Source organism: Artemia sp. Qi Xiang Cuo, chromosome 7, assembly GCF_049724085.1.
Source record: "Artemia sp. Qi Xiang Cuo chromosome 7, ASM4972408v1, whole genome shotgun sequence".
In the NCBI taxonomy this organism is placed as follows: domain Eukaryota; kingdom Metazoa; phylum Arthropoda; class Branchiopoda; order Anostraca; family Artemiidae; genus Artemia; species Artemia sp. Qi Xiang Cuo.
The window spans coordinates 1,908,354-1,935,027 of NC_142800.1; the positions used below are offsets into that span (position 1 = coordinate 1,908,354).

The 26,674-nt window shown below is 34.9% G+C and overlaps 1 protein-coding gene across 4 annotated transcripts in view; it reads right to left on the reverse strand.

The window, feature by feature from the left end:
* LOC148949852 (uncharacterized) overlaps window positions 1-26,674 on the reverse strand; it is a 177,791-nt gene that overhangs the window by 21,277 nt on the left and 129,840 nt on the right. For all 4 annotated transcript variants that reach the window (XM_089091955.1, XM_089091956.1, XM_089091957.1 and 1 more), the window contains one exon: window positions 4,326-4,430. In XM_089091955.1, the coding sequence (XP_088948081.1) occupies window positions 4,326-4,430 (105 nt within the window). The remainder of the gene's footprint in view (window positions 1-4,325; window positions 4,431-26,674) is intronic.

Genomic DNA, 26,674 nt, shown 5'->3' on the forward strand with positions numbered 1-26,674 from the left:
TGACAAGTTACACTTCCCAAGTTGACGAAAAAAAAAGGAATTATTAACATAGTAAATTATTAGCTCTCAATTTATTCAAGAACAGATGCACTTTTATGTCATTACGAAGGCCGTATAGTTGGTAGGGGGTTTGACCCCCCCCCCATTTGAAATGTTTGTCTGACTCGTAAAAACGTAACAAAAATAAATATAGACAAATTTGTTATGCGTTTTTTGAAGTTTTTGTACCCCCCCCCCCAGAAAAAATCCTTTAGTAACCCTCCTCCACGAAAAAAAATCTGGATACGGCTCGAGTAATTACCTTTCAAAAAAATCAAATACAACCATGTATCCCCCGCAGCCTTTTGCACGTTTACCCTTTGCCCCCCCCCCCCAAAAAAAAGAAAAGAACTTACTGATTTAGCATTGATAGTTCCTTAACTGCCCACTCGTCATCAGAAAATGATTCTAACTTTAAAAGATAATTCTGGCTATACTACATATAATAATAATAATAATAATAATAATAATAAAAAAAAAAAAAAAAAAAAAAAAAAAAAAAAGCACTTTTCATCCATTTTTCCTGTCGATTTTTTTTGGCGTGTTTCTTTCTGTAGTTGAAAACAACTTGTCAAATATTCAAATAGTTTTTCCTTACTATATTTAACAATAATAATTTTCACGATCACGCTAAGGATTAGAGAAAATGAATGAAATAAGAATGGTAAAACGGACGAGACTTGATTGATTTGAGAAAGAGCTCACGTCTGACAACACTCCCCAGGGGTCTTTTGGATGGAAAAAGTAAGTATCGTTTATTCGTACCAGGATCAATTTAAGCTTTGTTTAAGTGAGTTTACAATAAACCGCTTTCTTGTTTTCAATCCCACTGCAACTTAGAGCATTATCGAGCGCATTCAAATTCCGTTTGACCTTAAAATTAAACATACAAGAATGACATCATTAGACACGAGTTTCAGCGATGTTAGTAAAGAAATTAAAAGTGAGCACGGGAATTACCTCACTTGGAGAAATACGTGTCTGTCAGTTTTATTTGATTCTCAATTTTTGACAATAACGATTAACATAAAAATAAATGGAAAAGACTAAATATACATAAAATAAATCACATATTTAGCCTTCAAAAACTCATGTTTATATCCGAGATTTTGATTCAAGAGGGGGAGGGGGCAACTATGGAAAAGTATTTTCTAGGTCTTTTAAGCATTAAACAATTTATAAGCGCCCACTTTGTGGTAAATTTTAATGTCTTGGAAGGACTGGCATACGCAGAACAATCTCTTCGGGTACACTCTCAGTGGTCTCATGCAGCTCAACGCCCCGTTTGACTCAAACCAAATTCAATTCAATCCCAAGAAACTCAAGGGGGTTGATTCAAGATTCAAAGGAGAATGGGCAACTATGAAAAATGGCATTATGTTGAATAGCGGTGAAATGAAAAAATTAAACACTGTGCGATAAATTTGCAAAATGACTATGATTCCCGTGATTATCTGCACATGTTGCTCAAATATTGACCAAATTGTTCCCTCCCATAGATATCAGAAATCTCCATAAAAAAACTTCCTTACATTCCTAAAAAATCTTCCTTATATTCCAGCTCTCATGTTATTTGAGTTAGTCAAACATTTTCCATTATCCAAAAGTTTAAGAACTCAAAGATATAGATGACCTCGTGGTGGTTGTCATGGATTTAACTTGTTATTCCTCAAAATCTTGTAGTCTGCACATTACATAAGTAAATATAAAAACGTATACTTTATTCATAATAAGTGAAAGTACCAATAGTCGAGCTAAAGGGTCAGAGGGTAACTAATATAGGGCCAATCTGAATTATCGATTCACTACCTTTTTTGTAAGAGTGACATAGATGGCAGATAGTATTTTGTTTCGCCAGCGACACAGATAGTCGTTTCAGCTTCATAGTTAAACTTTGAGCTCATTTCGTACGAGAAACATCAGCTCGATGAAACAAAGAATAACACATCAAAGTCCGTGTTGAACCTGACTCGGCCCAAAAACAACTACGATTAGCGTAGCAAGAATAGCGGGTTGTCTGTCGTAGGTATCAGGCCGAATGTTCAGTTGTGCCCGTTTTCGTACATCCTTCACAGACAACAATTTTTTTTTATTACCAGAAATGTGTATGCATAAAAGAATACTACTCTTGCTAGCATCAACACACACTTCATCTTAGTAGGTCAACCAAACATAATGAATTCCTTACAAGTTAGACAAATTCCAGACACAGAGATATGGATTCCGGCAGGGTGCTGGCAAAACAATAAGCCCCAAGCATTTACTCAATGATTCAAGAGGCCAATCCGGGCGATCCTTTTAGGCGGCATATACGAGAAATCCATCAAAAGTGACAGGGGAAGGGGATGCATCAATAGGAGCAAACAATGGGGGTAAATAGGCTAAAAGCAATCGCTAGATCTCGTCTTTGGTGGCAAACGTTAAAGTTATACAAAATACCACTTGTGGCAAATAACCCAACAAAGGTTTCAATGGAATTGGGTATTCAAAATTAGTACCTAGTAGATTATTCATCATGACAACTAATATTAATTTGATCGTCAAAAATAGAAACATTCCTTGAAAAAAAAAAAAAAAAAAAAAAAAAAAAAAAAAAAAAAAAAAAAAAAAGTTATCGATTCTACACTAACAGTTGGTGAGTGCGAGATTTCTAAATTCCTTAAAAAAAAAAAAAATTCCGAAACCTAAAACTGGTTTTGGATAATCGTTTTCTAATCAAATAACTTTAAACCCTAACAGCTCTTGACTTATTTTTCTGGAGAATGTGCTTTGATTTTCGACAATTGAACCGTCTGTATCAAGTTTCGCAGTTTTTGCTTACATTATGGCTGCAAATAGATTTGATGAACCAGAAATACATTTAGTTCTTAGGGGAAGGTATTTCAGTCGAAAAAAAAGGGGTTAATTACACGGAAAGTCCAGGAATAAATGTAAAACTAAGAGACTTACGAGGTGACATATCAGACATGTCAAACATGATGACATACCAGACATGTAAGCAGTATTTTTTTTGGAGGATGGGGAACGGGGGCAGAGCTTCGAAGCAGTGCCAAAAAAGGCGAACTATTTGGAAAATAAAATTAGTTATAGAATCAAACTTGAGATATCTAGAATATTGCCCAATACACCCCCCCCCCTTCTCTCCTCATATTTATGAATGGTACAAGCCCCATTCTGTTTGTCTGAGTAGGCGTCTGTCTTTTAACGTAGAAAAACCCCTACCAATCTGAGCTTGAGTTGTTTCAGCTAAGCTTCTCGTCTTTAAGCCCTTAAAGATAGAAACAAAGTGTAACGGTTACTAGAACCGGTAGCGTTCGCCCATTGAGGAGAAGAGGTACAGTAGGGGAAAGTGGTCTCTTGAATCATGAACATTTATAACATTGTCAAGTGGAATAATTTTAACAGTCTCTACCAAAGAGATTTTTCAACAGTTTTCAGGACTATTTTTGGATTCGGTTTCTTTAAACAAAGCTAAAGCAGGTTAAACCAATGCTGAACAAAATAAGTAGGTTTTTAGGGGGGAGGGTGTATTTTGAAAATATTTGGAGCTCGTGATATTTTTACACAGGTGATTATTTTACATACCTATTTTGTAGATTCATGAAGTGTTTTAATCTATTCTTAATAAAATAAGATCAATCATATGAGCCATTTATTTAGATGCCAATAACAAAAAGAAGAAGAAAATGAACATGTTTCTCCAAGTAATGTTATAGGTAAAGTATCCTTTGAATATGATATGATACAAATTTTCTTGAAGCTTAATATAGCTGTGGTCAATCTGATTTTATAAAAATAAATGGGACAGGTAATAGCAGTAGCAATTGGTATTGGAAGCAAAGAAATGCACGCATCATTGCCCCAACTCTCGCTACAATTATAATCTCGCGTTGAGCCCTATAGCGTAAATACTGTCAGGTGCGGTTTGACTGAAGAACGCAATAGATTTTCGATTTTCTATTCAATGGTACAAAAAGTCGTAAGGAAGACTAAAAAAAAAAAAAGAAATTGCATTTGCAAAATAAATAAAAAACAAATTAATCGTCAGCATATATCTCCACTGCATAAAAAAAATCTACATAGAACCCCTTTGGGGCTTGTGCTCCAGGGATTTAACCCCTCTCTTGCCGGCTCTGATTATAGGGCCTAAATCAAACTCGCAGGCTGATTCCTTAGGCAAGCGTGGGTCCTAGATCACTACAACGATATGTCTAGATTATCTCCAGTCCCAATTAGACACCTCCCTATATGCTCATACAGCAGTTTAAACAACAATAAAGACTTGCCGCTTCTGCCTTTTCTTCTTGTGCTGGTGCTGCTTCCTCTTTGGGTTTAGTTTCACCGGCTGCAGCTGGTGTAGTTGTTCCTTCACCCGTTTCACCTTCAGTTTTCTAAAAAAAAAAAAATTTACTTTTCGCAATTTTGTCAAATGAAATACCGTACCGTATTCGAAACGGACATTATGCTAATTGTTGAAAAAAGGTCGGTAAAAATGACCAGCCGGTCGATAAAAGCCCTGCAATCCCCCTCCCCCCGAACATTTTGGCTAGTACACCCCAGGTTGCATCATAGGTATACATTTGAAATTAAGAAAAATCCCCCTAAGTAAAAATCAGGATATTAGCTATCGGTTTTGATGTATATCAGAATATATATAAGAGATAAGGTGTTCTTCTTGATTACCCAAGATCCATCAACTATAGAAACACAAATCAGTCAGACTAATGTCAAAAAAATGATTGAACAACTTCGGGAGTACGCATAGTTCTTTGTCTAAAATTACACGCCTTCTTGATTTGATTTGTTTTCAATGCAACCTTATAATGCATTATTTGTATTCTTTACAAAATAAATTAATTTACAAATTCAATCAGCCCGCTTTCTGATAGCTTTTTTTGCACATGAGAAGCTGATGAAAATGGTTAGAAAAAGAATCATCGAAAGATTGAACGGTTACAAGAGAAGAAAACCTGGTTGACTTGATTATTAGGCATTCTCAACAACTCCATGGGAGCACGTTCTGAATATCACATATATTGAGCCAGACATGTGCCCATATGTACCCTGGTTGCCCTTCCCCCAGAATTCTCACGATTTTTATATCTTCAGACAAATATAATACACCCCTCCCTCAATGAATTCTTCGCACATGTTCAAAACGGTGGCTTAACTTGAAGCATGCTCTCCTTTTAAAATGAACACAAATGCTCTCCTTTTAAAATGAACACAACACCGACAGAGGAATCTGCAGAATTCGTTCATAGAGGGGGGAGGGAGGGAGCTACAAAGGCTTACAAAATTCCAAATAAAAATGTATATGTTTGTCAAACACGAATTGTACGTCTTGTATATTTTTGGTGTATTGGAGGAGGAATAACCCACCCCAGTGGATGCCCGTTTACACCAGCAAGAAGTAATGTATATCCCCTTGCATATCCTGCATATTCAACCTAGGTATCACTAACAAAAATTTTTTAGTGGGAGTTGAGATAATTTAAGAGTTTGGTTGGATACGGAATTGACTTAAGTGCACTTATGATTCAAATTCGACTAATAAAACAAGAAGTAATGGCACAAGAGGTACATACATCCAAAGCTTGTGGGGTATCAGAACAAATTAACCAGGGATAAAGCTCCCACCTCTCTCACCACTCTGTGTTTGAGCCTTTATGTAAAGCTTACAATAACACATAAAAGTTGTTACATTAAAATGACAAACCAAATTGATTTTCTGCTGGAGCGCTGATCATTTCAGACGATATGTATTTGCACATATTTTTTTTTCTCAAGAATATAGGAATATATTATTTTCTACTTTATAGTCCATTTTGAAAACAATTAAGAAAAATTATTATATTTAGTATTTTCGACTTTTAGTTTTCTCTATGACCAAAAGGTCTTTAGATAATATAAAAAATTGTCTCATCTAAGATGCAAACCTAAGTTATCAAACAGTTCGTGGTAACGAACTGTAAATAAGGAGCGACCCGGCTCAATGGTAACCGAAACTCTAGAAAACGGGTTTTTGATACCAATAGATACATCAAAAGAATCAGATTTTAATTCTGATTTCAAATATATAACTTTCATCAAGTTTAGTGCTACTCATCAAAACTAACGCGCCTGAGAAACTTTGGCTGATTTTCAAAAAAAGGGGGAAAGACACATTGAAAACCTTAGTAAATTGTTGAAAATCACGCAATCATATTCAAATTATCAGAGAACCTTAACGCTTAGGTATCAAGGTCGTACAAGCAAAAATGTTATCTATTGTATTTTTTTGCCAGAAGAAAGATCACGTGTGTGTGTGTGTTTGTTTTATGTTTTTTTTCCCAGGGGTGATCGTATCGACCCAGTGCTCCTAGAATATTGTGGGTGGACTAATTTGAACGGAAATTAAAAGTTATAGTGCCCTTTTTAAGTGACCAAAAAAATGGAGGGCAACTAGGCCCCCTCCCACGCTTATTTTTTCCCAGTCACCCGATCAAAATTTTGAGATAGCCATTTTGTTCAGCATGGTCGAAAATATGATAAATATGTCTTTTAGGATGACTTAATCCCCCGAAGTCCCCAGGGGGAGGGCTAAAAGTTATGAACTTTACCCAATGTTAACATATAGTATTGGTTATTGGGAAGTATACAGAAGTTTTCAGGAAGGTTTTTTTTCTGGTAGTGGGAGAGAAGGGTGGGTCGGGGGTTATGTTGGAGGATCTATCCATGAAGGATTTTTTCATGGGGGAAGGGAAATTGCCATGAAGGGGGCGCCGGACTTACCAGCATTATTTATTGGTTATTGGGAAGTATACAGACATTTTCAGGAAGGATTTTTTTCTGGAGGGGGGAGGGGGCTAGAGGAGGGGGTTACTCTGGAGAATCTTTCCGTGGAGGATGTTTCTTTGGGGTAAGGGACATTTCTATGAAGGGGGCGCCGGATTTCCAAGCATTATTTAAAAAACGATCAGAAATTAAATAAAAAAAACAAGTTTTTTCAACTGAAAGTAAGAAGCAACATTAGAACTTAAAACGAAAAGAAATTATAACGCATGTGAGGGGGTTCTCCCCCAAGTCAATACCTCGCTCTTTACGCTACAGTTTTTTTTTAGTGCTTTCAAAAGACCTATCTATTCTAATTAAACGGCCTTTGTGATTCAGGGGTTTGTGAATCAAAATTGTATTTTAACTTTTAACGTAAAGAGCGTGGTATTGACTAAGGGGAGAACACCCTCATATACGTAATAACATATACGTAATAAAAAAACAATAAAAAAACAAGCGATACGGCTCAATAGTAGGCTAATCGAAACTTTTAAAAATTTTGATGTCAATAAATGTATCAAAAGAATGTGTTTATAATGCTGATTCTAAATATATAAATTTTATTAAGTTTAGTATTACTCATCAAAGGCTAGGAGCCTGAGAAAATTTACCTGATTTTTTACAGAGGGGAGAAACATCCCCTACAAGTGAAAGACTTTTAATGAAAATCACATCGTCAGATTCAGCGTATCACAAAACCCTATTACATAGGTTTCAAGCTCATATCTGCAAAAATTTGCAACTTTGTATTTTTTGCCAGAAGAAAAATATACGAATATAGAAGTTAGTTATGTAAGTTAATTTGTAAGGACATCCATTTAGCAAAAGAAAAGTAAAATTTTTATGCAAATTTTGTTTACTTATTCAATGACGGTTAGCCAAAATAAAAGCTGCATTAACTAAAAAACGATCAGAAATTAAATTAAAAAAAACAAGTTTTTTAAACTGAAAGTAAGGAGTGACATTAAAACTTAAAACGAACAGAAATTATTCCGTATATGAAAAGGGCTGTCTCCTCCTCAACGACTCGCTCTTTTAGCTAAAGTTTTTATTCTTTTAAAAATAAAGTCGTGAGAAAGAGTCATACTTTAGCGTAAAGACCGAGGCGTTGAAGAGGGGAGAGTCACTTACACATTCCGAATCATTTCTGTTCGTTTTATTCCGTATGTGAAAGGGGCTGTCCCCTCCTCAACGCCTCGCTCTTTACGCTAAAGTTTTTATTGTTTTAAAAAATAAAGTTGTGAGACAGAGTCAAACTTTAGCGTAAAGAGCGAGGCGTTGAGGAGGGGACAGTCCCTTGCATATACGGAATAAGTTTTGTTCGTTTTAAGTTTTAATGTCGCTCCTTACTTTCAGTTTAAAAAACTTTTTTTTTCTTATATTTAATAACAAACAAAGGCAAGTGTTCTTACCGAAGCATAATCAAGTCTTTTAGAAGTGTTTGTTTTCATACTCTTTACCATGTCCAATCACCCGTTTATGTTGTTTTATTTATACAAGGGGGAGTATACAAGAGGGGGGGGATTTGCCGTTGTATTATCGCATTGTCGTTAGAAGTTTATACTCATAAAATTGCAACTGAACATGGAAGTGGTCAAAAATGGTTCACAGATTTAACAGATCTACGAAACAAAAATACAAGTCGGTGAACTGACGAAAACGAGTAAAGAAAGAAAAAAAAAACTCGTTTGCCCTTACCCCCCTTCTTTACAGGCCAAAGAGCTTTTGGGGAAAAACTAAAATGTAAAAGCTGAAAAGGAACAACTAACAAGAATAAAATAATTTACAAGCTTGTCTTGGAGAATGATACAATAATGAATGACTTTCTTGGCACAGTTTGGATCATTTAATTACAAAATGTCTTGAACAGGAGCCAAACAGTGTTGCCAAATGTTTTAATATTCACGTTTCAAGAAAAAATCTAAGACATTTTTTTTTTCGAGTAGGCGGTTATCCCTTAAAGCAATTCATCAAACACATTGCCATAACTTACAATAATCAAATTATATAAATTTGATAAATAACTAAGCATGAAATTCAACAATAGTGATGAGCATATTATTGCTGGTGTATTTTTATGCATTAGAAGATACTGTCAACTTACTGTAATAAGATTTAATGCTTTATCATACACGAATACCTGAAAAAAAAAAAAAACTAACCGCAATACTTTTTACTTTAAAAGTTTTTAAGCCAAGGTGTTACCCACTCTATGAGTATGTACACCTTGCGATACATGCCAAGCAAGGTGAGTGGGTCGAAAGAGGCATGAAGTGTGTCACGCTTGGTGAAGTTGTAAGATATACACCAAATAGGGAAGAGTGGGTAGCCTTCTCAGTTTAAGCTGAAAATATAGTCTAAATTTACTTTGATTCAAAGCTGTAATTTAGAGTTTAAAGGATATTATTCTACCACAAAGAAGCAAAAACAAACTTCTATTTTTAGTCGAACTTGTATGTGCTTTTTTCAAGAATTTGGTAATTTTGGAAGGTTCAAAAGATTCTTTTTTCTAATATATTCATTTCTATTTTTTTGTTTATTTTTTATTATATTTTCCTTTTTTTTCGTCATACTTTTTTTGGAATGGGCATAAATGGTATCCAACCGTCCGGTTTTCAAAGCATTTATCCTGATTTAGTGCGACTTGTTGTCACACTGAGTTTTATTAATGTTAACAAATTGTTTGAATTCGAAAATTTTGAAAAAAGCAAGCTTCCTTGAAATTACCAGCTTAAGCTATATTTCCGTCAAAAGTAAAAGGGAAAATAAAATGTCAAATAGGAAGCCCGTGACTTTCCGTGAATTAACACCAGTGTTCATGAATTGATGCCACTGATGGGAGGCCAATGCTACTTTTTTTTTGGGGGGGGGGTGTATTTGGTAATAACGTAAACCAATATTAGGAATCATTTTTGTATATTGGAACATTTTATATGACCTTATTTATCTTTGGAAAGCTAAGAACACTAGGTACTACACACAAGACGTCCGTTTGAAAGAGAAAAGTACAGCCCTTCTTTCCAAGTGAAACAGTTCGTTAAAGTTTCTATTCAGTTTCCTTCACTCTCTTTTAGTCCAAAAGCTGGAAGAATCTGAAGCCGGAGAATCTTTTAAAGGAAGAACCATAATCAATCCTTCAAATTCTTAAGTGTTTTTGCTGTCTTCACACCTTTCCCTCGTATCGCATAAATCTCCATGTTTTTACCAGATGGAAGAATGGAATGCCAAGATATTCCGCCTTTTTTAAAACACTAATCTTGGCAAGGCGAAGAAATTTTTCAGTCTTTACAAAAATAATAATAAATACACATAATTGCATACCCTAAGCATCTAAGCGGCTTAAAAACCACCTACTCTGTACAAATTCCTGCAATAATAAGTTGGATTGAATATTAAAGAAAATCATAAATTCAATTTGATATAACACCCAACTTGACCCAACGAAGTTCACGTATATTTCTCATTTAACGTTTAGCTAGCCAAAGAGTCTGTCGGACCAGTGAAGTCTATTGGGAGAAGGGACAGGGTGAGCACTTACACCCTCCCATAGATTTAGATTTGCACCCGCCCCACCGTCATCATTTCTCCAAATAAATGGTCCAGTAATTATGTCGATGTATATGACAGCCCTTCCCCTCCGACACACAACCCTCAGGGCAAGGGCTATAAGTTATGCCCCTGGGACATAAAAGTTTTTCATGGAAAAGGTGGTCGTATAAACTTCGGAGGGGGATCATAGGATTATAAATCAGAAGCTCTAGTGCCATTTTTAATAGGCCTAGTCGAGATCGATTTGAGGGCAACTAACCTCTACTTCTTTATGCCAATCATTTCCCCAAAAACGTCCAATCAAATTCTGAGATAACCATTTTGTTAAGTATATTTGAAATGTCCAGTAATTAAATCTTTGGGAATGACAACCCCTTTCCCTTGTTCCTCAGGGCAAAGACTATATGCTATAATTGTTGCCCATTATTAACATTTATGGTTTTTCTAGAAAGGGGTGTCGTACATCAAATAAAATTTTGATGCGGTATTTTCAATTGTAAATCAAAAGTTCTAGTGTCTTTTTTTAAAAGTCAATGGGATAGGAGGTTGACTAGCCCCGTAAAGAGCGAGTTGTATTAAAGAATTGGGAAAAAATTCAGACATGAGCGTAAATAGCGAGGTTTTGAGGGGGGTTGACCCCCTTCATATACATAATAATTTCTGTACTTTTTGAGGTTTAAAGTTTCTCCTTACTTTCATTTGAAAAAAAACTTGTTTTTTTTAATATAATTTTTGATGGGTTTTAAATAATACTAAAATATCCGGCTCCACCTCCAAGGAAAAATGCCCCCCCCCAGGGAGATCCTCTCGACAATTCAATCCCGGTAAAAATTTACCCCGGACAATTACCATAAACATCTCCACACTTAAAATTGAGTCTGCAAAGAGAAAGTAAGGCAAATAAAAAGAAATTCATATAAGAATTTTGGCATATTCCCACAGTGTAAAATTTTCCCTGTAACATTCAGCCTCCATAAACTTCCTTCCCAATTGAAAATCCCCAAGCAGAGTTCACCACCCGTCCCCCACTCAAAACTGTATGCAAACTTTCCAAAAACAAATACTATACGTAATCAATGGGCAAACTTTATAACTTAAGGACCTTCACCCAAGGGCTTTGATTGTCATGTTATATCCAAAGGCAGTTTTTAAATCTTTCAACTGTGCTGAACAAAATGGCTATCTCAAAATTTTGATCGGACGATTTTGGGGAAAAAAGAAACATGGGAGGGGGCTATCTGCCATCCAATTTTTTGATCACTTAAAAAGGGCACTCGAACTTTTAATTTCTGTTCGAATGATCCCTTTCCAGACATTATAGGACCAGTGGCTCGATGCGATGACCTTTGAAAAAACAAACAAAAAATAAATAAAAAAAACAAATAATAAATAAACGATCTGTGATCTTTCATCAGGAAAAGTTACTAAATTCAACGTTGAACGTTGAAAAATCAACAGTAGGGTTCTCTGATACGCTGATTCTGGTGGTGAGGTTTTCATTAAGGTCTTTTGGCTTATAGGGGACATTTCCCCTTATTTTCGAAAATCAGGCAAATATTCTCAGGTTCGTGGTATTTATTGGGTAGCACTAAGCTCAATGAATCTTATATATTTGGAATCAGCAGAATAAGCCATTTCTTTTCATACATCTTTTGATATCAAAATAGCAATTTTTTTTTAGAGTTTCGGCTACTATTGACTCGTGTCACTCCTTACTTATAGTTCGTCACCATGAAATTTTCGATACAAAAGGTATAAAGTGATGTATTCATTTTAAGCCTTGCAAAATTATCTTGGAAACTGCAAATTTACTGAAACGATAATTTTTTCTCCCTAATTTTTTTTTTTTTTTTGAAAAATATTTTTAGACCTCTGGTTTCCAGTTGCTATCTTAACCTTCTTAGTCTCTTTAAGGACTCAAATTATAATTTCCTCAAAAAACGATTATCGAAGTAAAAAAGAACATTAGAAACAGCATCAACGGATGTATTCAATTATAATCCAGCTAATTTATGTTGAAAACTGCATACTTACAACAAGTGGCATCCTGTATTGTATGTTAGCCTAGTAAAAAGAAAACCACTCCCCGCAATCCTGATTAATGCGCAATTCTTAAAGTTAACAGTTATCTAACAACCGAGGCTAGCACTAGTACTTAGCTTATAACCTACTAGAATTTTGATTTTGAGGCTTAAAAAAGCTTTGCCCGCCTTTCTTGTTTCTCTTCTTTTTGTTGGCTCTTGCTTCGTTCCATGATTGAACGCAAGATTAAATTGGATCAAATTCACTGAGCACTAACTAATATAAATTTGAAATATTCAAGTTCTTTTCTTCTCGACAAGGGTTCTTTATTCCTTTTGAACTGATCAAATTCCTTGAACTAGCATATCGTCAACATATCAGAGGCAAACCTATATTCTAGTCACAAAAGGAACACAGCTGGCAATTGTTTTCTCTCATATATTAAAGTCAAATAGACAAAGATACCGTAGCACTTTTGTGCGACACTTTCTGGTTTTTCATGGAAAAGTCCGGTTTTCTGTGTCGTACGTACTACACTACGACAACGACCGAAAAACTGCGACAAAAGTACAAAAGTGAGAATGTTGGCAACACTGATGCAATCTCTATAATGAAGAATACTCGTCCGCCTCGGGCATAAAAAAGTATGTTCTCTTGGGAGCTTCCCAAAACCTGCTGAATCTGATTATAAAAATACCCTGGAGAAATACTTGCTTCAGATCCCTACTACATAACATCACGGAATTGCATTCAAGTATTGGATTGCCAGGGTGTTACAGGCACTCATCAATTATACCCAAGTAGAGGGGCATGTACAGTTGAATTTACTGTGGCAGGGACTCGCCTAAGTACCAAAATACGGGTCCAAATACGCTTCTCCTTCGGACCCAATTTGGGTGTGTCTTTTAGGTGGAGGTGTGATGAGTGTATCTTTGCTTGAAATGGGTCTGTGGGGGGGAGGCTCCTGGATATACTAATGCTTGGTATGTCGGAGAAATGAAACTAACAAAAAATTACTTGTATCATTAATCATATACGACTGATATGAATACTGAGCAGACATTATAACGATCCATGTTAAAAAAAAGACCACTACAAATAAAATAGCAATAAATAATGAGAACCGCGCTTTTTGGTTTTCAAGGTGGGTTTTATTGTTGTATGATGGTAGTAAAGTCGCTAAGTGAGTCCATTTAAAAGGAAAAAAAGCGACAAACGGCGTTCTTTACTTGATTTTGACCAGAACGGGCAAATATAACAACCTTTGCTCTCAAGGACGACTTATAAGATATGATAAAACACGTTGTATGCCAAATAAAATACAATCCGTAGAAGGCAATCCAACTACGCAGACATTTCACTTGCGGGACACTAGGAGCAGTTCTGGGTGCACTCGTGCCAACGAAACTTAAAAACCATTCTTAGTGCTACAGGCCTACCTGTTCTCTACAGAAATCAATATTACATGAATAAAAAAAAACCTTTTGAAAAGTTGAAAATTCAATCATTCGAATTTTAAAATATTGTTTATAGCAGCTGTGTTGGCCTCGGGTGGCAGAGTTGTAAGTAGTAGTATATAGACAAAGAACGAATATTCGATTGCAGATATTTTTAAATTTTTATAATTGAACTGATAGATGTCTGAACTCTAAAGAAGATTTGTTTATAGGAACACACTTTGTTAGCATGCATAAATATACCAAAATTGTATCCCAGATAACTCAGGAAATAGGGAAAGCGACTTTTAACCTTGAACAGGAGTTCCGAATTCGATGTTACGTGTTTTGTTGTCACTAAAAAGAAGAAGAAAAAAACAATGATATATTCCTTGAGTAAAAGTTGCATTTCTGGAGCAAGATATCCATATTAGGCTACTTTACATGTGTAAATAGATATATAATTAGATTAATAGGAAGGAGGGATTTTTTTTTTCTTTGCAAAAAAAAAGAATTTCTAAAGTTACAGTTTTGGCAGGTTTACCCCGTTTATCTCACGGTTGGGAATCAAGTTGGGGCTTTCACGGCCAGTTTTGTGAGGGACAGGAGCAAGGTGACTTCTAACTTTGTGATGGGGGGGGGGGGGGGCAAAAAGAGCGGTACTCAAAGAGTATATGCTATTATTATTTTTTACTTGTCATTCGACACATTTCACTGCTACTTCCTTGCATAATTCATCTGGTTTTCTTTTTTTTCGGCACATGAGTTTTGATAAGCTCAACTTCCCATTGAGATGAGACACCACTCCAAAATAATTCCTACGTATGTTGGCGCCCAAAGCTTCCTCTTGCTAAGTCAATATTTATTTTTACCTGGAGAAATGGGAAAAGGGGAGGGGAGTCAATCTGTTCTAAGCAAGACATGTGTAAAAATATATCCCATATTTTTGATAGATTCGTCTGTTTAGAATAATTTAAACCTTTTCTAAATAAAGCCCCTCTGTCTACTCCTTTTAATCGGCTTAATAGTATAAATGAAAGGGAGAGAAAACGGAAAGGCAAGAAGGATAAACAGAAAGACAGTGTCATACACAGAATTGAGTAAAGCATGAATCAAAACAAGATGTTTCATGTAGCCCAAGAGCGTCAATCAGAAGATTCCTCTTTACTGGAAATTCCATGCGGCAGGGATTTTCTACATAAAATAAATGTAGATATTCTCCATATTTTTTTTTTTCATTTTTCTATACTATTCTTCTGTTTCGAGAAATATACACCCACGCCCCCAATAACATAGTAAAAGTACTAACAGTAATATACTAACTAACAGTAGTTAGTTAGTATAGTGCTAAAGTCCCCATCTAGAATTTCATCCTTAAAATTATCGACTCCACTAATAATATATTTCATAATATAACAACTCTACTGTATTATTTAATAATAATATTATTATGTTATATAATTTAATAATGTTATATTATTCAATAATAATATAACAACCCTACTAATAGTAATATAGTAAAATCCCTAATATAGCAGCAATTAGGGGTTTTCAATACTATATCTGAGCAAGGGAGGATCCTTAGTCTGAAACACCACTCCTTATATATATATATATATATATATAAAAAAAAAAAAAAAAAAAAAAAAAAAAAAAAAAAAAAAAAAAAAACAACCTCAATAACGATCTCAAAACAGTTGAGATTATGTAGAAATTTAGCTTCTTTAGAGCAATTGAGATTCTACAAGCCTCTCCAGTGGGACTTTTATGGGCGTCTGTAGAATGAAACATGCGTAATCTAGCAAATTATTGATAGTAATACAAATGCATTTCTAGTACTACAAATATATATTACCAGGTGTTTTTCAAAATATCCAAAGATTTTCCACCTTCAAAGTTACATCTACGTGGGAAACTAGCCGGGTCTTGGAGAACTTGGCAAAAATTCCAAGGAGAAATCTACTCTGAAGAGGATTTGTAGGAGACATTTCTAAAGAGACCGCTGAACTATAGGAACGAGCTTCTCCCCTTGCAATAGAACTAGGAGCGCGCCAATCAGAATTAAGCTCCCAGTACAATCGTACTAAAAACGTATTTCAGGGGAAGGGTTGGGAAGTTTGTTGGGGGGGGGGGGGGGTCTATGCCTAAAATATATAAAATAGTCAATTTGAAGTACAATTGCGGGGGAAATCATGAGATTCGGTCACCTCGGTCCAACAATTTTTTTTTCTAAAAGATCAAATTTCATAGCCTTATGTAAACACATATGTCTAAATTTATGCAGGAATTTATTCCCTTGGGAAAAAGTCCTTGAGTTCTTTCAGAAAAGATTCTCTTATGTCATTTTAAAGAGTTGATATATTTTAAGGGTGAAATACTAGATGAGGGGCTTTTTCTACCTTGGAAAGTAGGTGAGTTAGGTAAATGAATCTTTCAGGAATGGATCCAGAGCCTCAATCTTCTAGGAGCATATTTTGAAATATCCATCCCCCCGCCCCTCCCCAAAGAAAACTGACCTCAGACGATCTTTGAAAAATTGAAACCTTAAGAAATGGATTTAACTTTCTAAGGTTTTAAATATTTGCAAATATTATCTCTTAAATTTAGGAAGCAAAGCCTTGATGTGGGTTAGAATCCTGCTGAAATAATAGGAATTGTAATTTCAAAAACTAACCCCCCCCCCCCCCCCAAAACAAATGACTGAAAACCCAAACTTAGTTTAGATAGGTATAGAACCTATCATCTATACAATCTTCTAAGCCGTAGAAATAAGGAAATAACGAAGCTAGTAGCTTGACAACTTCTTTCCGGAATATATACTAGGCCCCAGATTCATTCCTCTAAGTTTCACCCAACTTAGCTACTTTCAAAGATACATAGAATCTAATCAACTAGAATTTACCATTTTCTGTTGCTACCTTGATCGACACAAGACAATTTGCCACTGTCAGGTATTTAGCGCAGATAAGATTTAAAGAGAAACTCGGTTGAAAATTGGTAATATGAATAAAAAAAAAATTAGGTAGATAATAACAAACCCCGACAGCCAAAAGGTTCGAATTCCTGCTGTATATACGTCCCTCTAATGGTATTTTTAGGTAAATATTTAGGCGACACACTACCTATTCACACCAAGAGGTAGCCTATCTAAATATAGCCCACAATTAATCGTTGTCAATCACGGGTGATATTAACATATCAGCTCCCTTCTAAGCAAAGTAGTTAGTTTGGATAATGAAAAAATTCCAAGCATAAGCTATTTTTCCTAATAAATTTGTTTAAATCTTACTGATAACTTAAAAAAAGCTTTGAGCAGATAGTTTCTTATTGCTGGCTATTTACAAGAAACTAACTGTTTTCATTCGGAAAGAAAATCAAAAACACTGGTCGCTCAGATTATTCACACGAAAAAATTGGTAATAATACAAATTTAAGATCTGACAGTTACATTTTTACATTTTTTTTGTAATGATAACTCATGAAAAAAATGTAAAGTAGGAGGATGTCCCAATTTTTTGGCTCAATTTAAACGTTACTTTGCAATAAACTTTAAGTAATATACTATCTTTGCTTTATCTGGTTAAAAAAAGAAAATACTGGTTATTTTTCTAGACATAAAAGATTTGGTACTTAATAAAATGCTTAGTTTATATAATAATTTGGGTTATAGATTTGCACATTAGGGGGGCGGGGTTAAAGTAACCCAACCTAACCTAAGCCCCAACCCCTCCTGATGTGTAAATATATAGCCCAAATCAAAGTCCAATACATTGTGTGAAAATACATTCATTTGTCTTTGTAGGTGTGAAACCGGTTTTCTTTGATGTCACGATCAGCAAAATATACGCAATGCTTGAGAATGTTTTGTTTAACAGATAATCACCAAAGTTTTTTTTTTTTTAACTCAAAATAATTAAGACAGTTTTAAAAATCTAATTTTTTTAGAACATTATACTAAGCCCATTTTAATCACTTGCACCTATAGGATATGCCGTTTATTGAGAAGAATCTTAACAATGTCCTTGTTCATTTAGTTTTGTCGCAAAGGGATGGGGGCTGTTAGGTAAAGTTATGGAAACAGTTAGGGGGGTTAAAGAAACAACGCACTAGACAACTTTAAGAATTTGTTTCTTCTAAAAAAAAAAAACTCGAAAACACTAAGCAAGGAGAAAAATAGGTTAGAAACAGGCTACTTTCTATTCAGTTTGGCACAAGATCCAAAGCAAGTTTGCATCATTTAACCTGAAACTTTTCCATTCCTAAAGTACGAAATTACAGGATTTAGATCCAAAGCCCCTGGCTAGTTGCTATTTACGACACTCGTAAAATTTGTAATTCCAAGATGGCAGCTCTTCGATTGGATGATTATGGCGTTAATGGAATCGGTAAATAGGGTGTTTATTTTTACGCGTTGCGAGCAATCACTGAAACACTAGATTTCTTCCTTTGTCAAATATTTGACGAAAATATAGACATTCTAATTTTGATAATTACATCACCGAAAAAATAAAAGTAGTATTCCAGGGGGTATAAAAAATAAACCTAAATAATATATATATATATATATATATATATATATATATATATATATATATATATATATATATATATATATATATATATACGATATGCTCTGAAGCATGGACGCTCCGAAAAGCGGATGAAGATTTGCTAGATGTTTTCCAGAGAAATTGTTTAAGGATTATTCTGGGTACCCGGCTGACTGACCGTATTTCAAACAATAGGCTATACGAAAAACGTGGTTCAATACCGCGCTCTAGGTCTATGATGAAAGAAAGGTTGAGGTGGCTAGGGCACGTTGTGCGGATGAAGGATGACAGATTGCCGAAGATTGCTCTTTTCGGCCAACCATCTAGGGCTAAACGGAAAGCAGGTCGCCCCCGTCTCAGGTGGGAGGACGTCACAAAGAAAGATTTAAATGAAATGGGAACTTCATGGGCGGGTGTAAAAAGGGAGGCCTTGAATAGATTGGGGCGGAGGAGGAGCGTGCGTAGCTGTGTTGGCCTCAGGCAGCTTAGTGCTGCGGAGAGTTGTTAGTAGTAGTAGTAGTATCACTATTTTGAATTAGATACACCACACAATACTGTTTGCCCTACCATAGCGACTGTTTTCCTCATTTTGTTCCAAATTAAAACTTGATTTTAAATATTGAATTTCATTTAAAACATTACTTAATCGATTAAACTACCTTATAGTCACCCAATGCTAATTTTTATTTTATTTCCTACACAAGATGCGCACTTGACTCTGAACGTTTTTTTAGTTGATTTCAGTCTGTGAAATAAAGACAAATTAAATCTTCGAAAAAGGTATAAATATTTAATTTAGAGTTATTAATAGTTTTTAGATTGAACATGGTTACTTTTGGAACATTTAATATACCCTGACTGTAAAGAAATGAAGGTAGTATGAGTTTAGAACGCCAAGCTATTCTTACAGAAGCAGTTTCGTGACTAAACCCACGCATACACAAATCCCCAATAGCTGTGTCAATTAAAGACGTAATTCATATCCAAATGCACAAAGAATTTGGATAGGTTTACGCAATATAGCTCCTACGCTAGCTAGCGTCATTTCATTAGTTCCCGTGGCCAAACCATTTTTTTAAGTTTTTTCTGACTGTTGCAAAATACTTCAAAGTATTTTAGCAATTTATATTTCATTTTTGAATGTAATAAAGTTACAAGTTTCAAAAAGCTTTAAGACTTTGACTCTTTTCCAATTAATCACCAACAATTTTCAAATATAATGATATCAAACATAATGATAAAATCATTATACCATTAGATATAGGCTATATGTTAAATATAATACGCAAAACATCTGCCTATATCATTCTCAAAATATTATGATATTAAAATATAGTCTAATGATACTTCATCCGTTTGTTGTTGTTTTAATGTGCTACGCCAATTCTTACTTTGCTGCTTCTTTTGAAAAATTTACAAAATTCTGCTATCTTACTCTTTCGTACTATTTGCAAAATCTAGGTTTTTTTTCTCCCTTATCGCAAGGATAGGTTTAGGTTTATTTCATCAAATAAACAAAAAATCAAGCCAATATAATTAGAAAATAATACATTATGGAAAAAAATTGCTAAAGCGTAGCGATTACATACAAAACACTTCCTAAATCCACCTAAATTAACCCTAAGCCAATCCCCTTCACTCACACACTTCCAGAGTAATAACCAATATCAAATACAACTCCCAGCATCCTCCCCCTAAAGAGAGATAGAGATAGTGAGATACATTTTTATATAATATAATTTTTATCATTCTCTCACATAATTCAAATTCTTCTTTACTAATGCAATCTCGAGATAAAAATGCCTCAGAATTGTCTTGGTACAAAATTTTAAATCACTCTTGTAAAGTTTGGATGACTGTATTCGCTTATTCATCGTACGGATGGGACGATATTGTTTTCTCATAGATGAAAAGGGGGAGGGAAAAGTATCTTTGCGCGCAATCTCAGTGTTAATTTCACAACCAATAAACTAATTTTAAATCACATGCATCCCGTATGATTGGTTCAAATGATCTCAAACAATCGAAAAATGTACGCCTAAAAATGCAGTAGCTGACGGTTTACAACAATCCTATTCTTGGAAAAATCCTCCGACCCCTCCCAAAATAATATATTTTTGTAACTATGAAGGCTGCACTCGTATTAATTGCTTTAATCAAATAATACGATTGTTTACACCTTTTGTAAGTCAAGCTAAAGCGGTATCACAGAGTCAACAAACACTGGATTTTTAAATTACTTAACACATTTTAGCACACGTTTCAAATCAAATATTATGCATATATTGAATATAAGAGCTTTTGGCCAAGATTCTCGGTGTTTGTTTGAAAAAGGAATTAGCACTAAACACTTAACGTTGGGCCGCTAAATCAAAATGTGATAGGTTACACAATTTAAATTTTACAAAGGGCACAAGGGCTCGAAAATAAGTTTTTGTGATTTTAACTGGTATTAATTAGCAGTTGTTTGTAAAAGGTTTTTAAGGCTTCCAAGATACCGTAAAAAAAATTTTTATTTGAAAAACTCCGATTTGTAACCAGGAATAATTTTAATTGGGTTTAATTATCAAAAAGATATATACATTAATAACAATGCTCTGAGGCTATAGAATGTAAGGAACTAAACAAAATACGAACGAAAATAATTCATTTGAAAAAATGAATTCATTTGAAAAAATGAAAAAATACAAAAAATGAAATCTTCTCACAAAGACTCTGGAAGTTATCTTCCCACCCCTCAAAAAAAATTCCTGTGTGAGAAAAAATGATACACCACATTTTGAAAAAAAAAACAACAAAAAAACACAGGATACTTTTAAATGTTTAGAGAATCAAATAGAATATACGAAAATGAATCTGGCCAATCGATAGAACTTACTTGGTTTGGGAAGGTAAGCTTTAAATCCAATATTTCCGACAAATACATAAACACATTTTGCAAATTAAAAACAATACCACACATATTAACTGATATTGTTGTGGTAAGCAAAACAGTGCGAAATTATTAACAAATAAAACAATCCTTGCACTTAAAATCTTTTTTATTTTAGTGTACCAGATGATTCACACTGAAATCAGCAATAACTTTTTTATATATATATTTTTTTTCACTGTTTGACTCGGTTTAAATTGGTCTCTAAATAATTCGAATCTTAATTGCAAATGATCAAATAAGCAATGCGCCAACAGGGGACCAAGGCCGTATACCGGGGGGGGGGTTACCCGGTTCGAACCCCCCGAAATTTTTGACCGAGTCGAAAATAAGTCGAAAATTAGTAAAACCTAGGTAAAAATCTAGCAAAATTAGTCGAAAACTGAGTAAAAAATTATTACCCCCCCCCCCGAAAAAAAAATCCTGGATCCGCCCTTGCAGGGGACGCATTTGATCCGTTTAGGTGCTTTTTGAGGTGGTTGCACATTCTTCGAAACAATTTTTTTGGGGGAAAATCGTTTATTCGGTGCATTTTTTCTAGAAGAACGCGCTTTCGGCGCATTGTCATTTTTATGGTGGCACATATTTATAACAGGCATCTGGTAACACTGGATCAACACTTCATTGAGAAACCAGCACTTTCGTGCCAATACCAATAGAAAACAGTTACATAAGGGCTTAGGGGGGACGTTTGAGGAAAGGCTCAAGGAAATATCCACGTTTTATTAGAAACCAAATCTCTTGGAATATTGCATCAACATGTTCCACCGCATAACCTCTATTTTTTATACGATTTGATAACAAGAAAACATTGGATATCTAGCTTTTTCCATGGCACGGCGCGTTCTATAGTAGTATTGATAGCATCTGCTATTAGGCTGGACATTAGATGGCGGAAATGTCGAAAATTTTATTTGAAATAATTGTGGTTGAAATTCCAGAAAAAGGCGGCAGCTTGTAAAGCAAGCGACATATTATTTTTTAATGTTATTTCGTATATTTAAAAACTCAAATTACATTTGCATTGACTAACATTCCTTAAAAACGATTTTTTTAACTGTTCTTGAAAACACTTTCTTAAAACTTGTTTAGAACACATATCCATCTTTAAACTCTAGGACTTCGTAGTAGAACTGCAGGGTAGGGCGGACGGCCGAAGGAATTCGGTACTTATGCATTATAACTAAACCAGCGCTATAAACTGCACAATGAAACCAGACACGAAACCGGTGAAATGGGTATTTGCAAGAGATAAATGGATTGCAAAACGTAGTTTCTTATTGAGTTTACAATATTTAAACGATTGTTTTTTTGGAATTTAGGGCGGAAGGTACCTAGGTTAGGTTACGTATTTAATAAATGCTGTGCTTTACCTCCCCCCCCCCCCAATGTGCAAATATATATCCCAAATTTGTTTCTAAACTATTATATTTCCATTCTATTTTATTTCATTAGCATTAACCAAACTTGACTTCTTTCGTGTATAGGCCTAGCGCTGTTTTAGCTATAATGTACAAGTACCGGCAATTTTATATTGCCTGACCTAACTAGATGCCATAAAGATTTCCAAGCTGACCTAAGATACAATGAACGACAATGAACCATCGAAACAGAAATGGCATTCCAAAATACAAAAAAAAAGTTAAAAAGAATTTTTTTTTCAGGCAAATACAATTAAAAACAAGTTCTTGTCTGACAGAACCGGTTTCTTTCTGTATTTGTACTCGGTGATAATCAACTTAGCGTGAGAGTGTATATACACTGCAATGTAGGCATATTTTAATTAAATATTTTAGTTTGGTTAGAAACCTTTTAATATAATGCGATCTGGGGGGGGGGAGGGCTGATTTCATATAATTATCTGTTTTAGTTCCCATAATTGTTACTGAAGTGTTTTATTTTCATCATACTTAGGTATATTTCATTAGAATTAATCTAACTTCACTTCTTGACTGTGGTGGGTATAAGAGATAAGTACAAAAATTACAAGGTGTGGTGGTAAATAACAGCACACGTTGGTGCTGTGAATAGGGACAAACCAAAAAAGAGTTTTCTCCCGCGTCATCAGTCGATACAGCCGGATCAATGATCTTTAAAAGTACATGTAATTCATAACGGTAAAAAAAGAAAAAAAAAATACAATTACAGTGCTTAAAATTTGAATGGCTGACCGTCCTAAATCTTAACGTATTCCCTGGAAAAATAACTTGTGAGCGAGCAATTATAGTTTGAAGTTATAAGGTTGAAAGGAAAATGATTTGCAAATTTTATGCTTCAAATAATGTACAAAAAGAGACTAATAGTTTTGTAGACGCCACCTATCGATAAAGTATCGCCATGCATGGTACATCTAACTTACCTGTTTTGCAGGGAATGTATTTTGATTTTTAATTTTCAATAGTATGGCTGATGTAATCCATCACAGTGGCTTAAAACATATGAGTCAGTCTTTCTATCAAAACTCTGTCCTTGCATTCTGCTGACAAAGAATGCGGCAAAACAAGTATTGAGAAGCATCAACGTGCCTCCAGGCATGGCATACGACCTTGCGGGTAGCAGTCCAACTTCTGAGATATATATAAAGACAAGTAAAATAGCTGCGAATTACAAATTGAAGATTTTCAAAGGTGGGGCAAGGCAATATCAGCTTCAACAGGTGTAACTTCAATTTAACTGAATCGATCATTCAACAAAAAACTTATCGAAGTCAAATACGTTAGATGCTTATTAGCCAGAAACTGCATTATGTAGAGGAATTATTCAGATAGAATTAATTTGCCAAGGACGAATAAATATATGTAGGATCAATGACCAGATTAATAAGCCTATATGGAAGAAAAGTCAGGACTAGGAATGAAACCCAAATAGAGCCGTAGGAGATTGATACAAAAGGTTAAGATATGGAATGTGTTGTGAATATTACAGTCCCAATAATTTGGTCTAAATAAATAACTTTTTAAACAACAAAAACGTGTAAAAATTAAATTGGAAAAATATACAAATGCTTTTCAATATCAACTAGGGCTTGCATCGAGAGTAAAGCAGCGGGAGCACAGGCAATAAGAAAAGTCTTGGGAAGTTCCGCTGCCTTTTATGCAAACAAAATACGAGGGGTTGCCCACTTCCTGCCACTTACTGTACATCTGCAAACGCCACGTGTGCAGCACTGTTCCGGCATGATTGGCACGCATCATATGGTGTACTTGAATTCTGAGTGGGCCCCTCGCAAAAATGATTAGAACAACCCGAAAATTATATTTCTATAAGCTCCATTGGCTCATCCCAAAATATTTTCTGGTATATCTTTGACTTTCGTCAAGAAAGAATCTATACCACGTGTTGCCCTATTTCGCCAAGTGGCGTCAAACTGAATTACAACGAAAAACTCAGTTGGACACGATTACCTGATCATGTCCAGCGCGTTTTGGTCCATAAATAGCAGCCAACTTAAATCAACAAATAATGTATTTTTTTTGACAAATCATGGGCATAAATCTAGCGAGTTCAAAGAATTACAGCTGTTGTCACGCCACAACATCACTGCGAGACAGGCGACTTAAACAAGAAGAGGAGAAGAATGAAAGAAAACCATTGAGCCAAGCAGGATGTAACAATTAATTGCCTTAAAATAAAGAAGAGGACGCATCTGGCGCGTGGCAAGATCATTTAACGAAAGGAAATGGCGAAAGAACATCCCCTAAAACAAGCATTTTTCAAAGAACTATGGACATCTTCTACTAATTAAGAGCAAAAATCAATTTAAGAACATAAACGTCAATTAGAAGAGGATATATGGAAGATACACGAGTTCCATTGGTCCTCACTGGATCAGGGACGCAGCAACAACTTAAGCTTATACAACAAGTTTCAACATAGATAAAACAATGCGATGTATCGCAGTCGTCACTCAGCCTGTACACTTTCATATGTCAAAAAATGCGGACATTAAGGGCGATGAAAGACGATTTAAATGAATGATACACAACAAGTACAATTGTTACTCAAATAATTACTAGTTGCCACTCCTGGTAAAAAATAACAATCAAATCATTACTTTATTCTTACCAACATAACTTTATTATATATTCTCTTATTGGCTCTTTACTTGACTCAGGTCAGGGCGGATAAAGAATTACTCTTATTGAAGGGGGACAGACGTCGATCTAGGCGTGGTCTTGAGGTACACGTACCCTCCTAAAAGGTCAAAGGTTGCACTATTTACAGAGAAGGGGCGAAAACACCGATGAAGGAGCCCAAGTCTTGTTGATGGACCACCAAACATTAATTATCTATACGCCGTGTGGGCAGCGCCAACAAAACTTGGGCTCCCCCATCGGTATTTTCACCTCTCCATCCCGATAGTTAATGAAACTTTCGATCTCCTTGAGGAAGCACGTACCTCAAAACCACCCCTTGGGACAGTCCCATTTTCAAGCGGTTTTCGGCAAGATTTTTTCGTGTTTTCACAGGAAAATCTTAAGGATAAACATTACACAAAAAAGGCCCAAGGCAAAACAAAAGAGATCGAATTCTTAGACGATATGGGCATGTTTTTTTACAGTTGATATACCACAAAAGATTGCCGACAATCAGATTCTCGCTTGGATTGCAAAATCCAAACCCTACTTCAGTCAATGGTTGAAAATTTAACAGCGGCGCCAATTCGTAAAAAATTAGAGAAAGGGCAGAATGTATTTTTCAATATCCAGTGGTGGCAAACTGGTCGTGTTTTTTCAAACAAAAAAACCAAAAAAATTATTTTCAATGAATTATTAAAAAAGTATTTTCCAAAATCTAGGGGAAGGGGGAAATCTTGGGGGCACAGCCCCCTTTCTAATTGACACCCTTGTGATTTCGAATTACCAGATGGTATGAAAACTCAAAAGCTTACAACCTGCATATATTTTATGCTGCTCTAAAAGATGGGGACGACAAGCTTGCTACTTGTCCTTGTAAAACATCCAGCAACCGAAACTTCCGATCAGACGCCCTATGTTCCAGCAATGGCTATGGAGGATTTCTATCCTTTTTTGTCTAAAAGATGGAAATTTTCTTTTCCAAGAAATTATACAGCTAATTTCTTGTATATATATATATATATATATATATATATATATATATATATATATATATATATATATATATATATATATATATATATATATATATATATATATAATATAAAACTACTGACGAAAACTGTAAAAGGAAAAGCCTAGATGTTATATTAATAATTAAAAACGGTCGATTTCATCTCAAAATTCAATCGGTTTTTCTTCTTCTTTTTTTATGTGGCCTTTATTCTGTGGCAATAGTTATCCTTCTGCTTC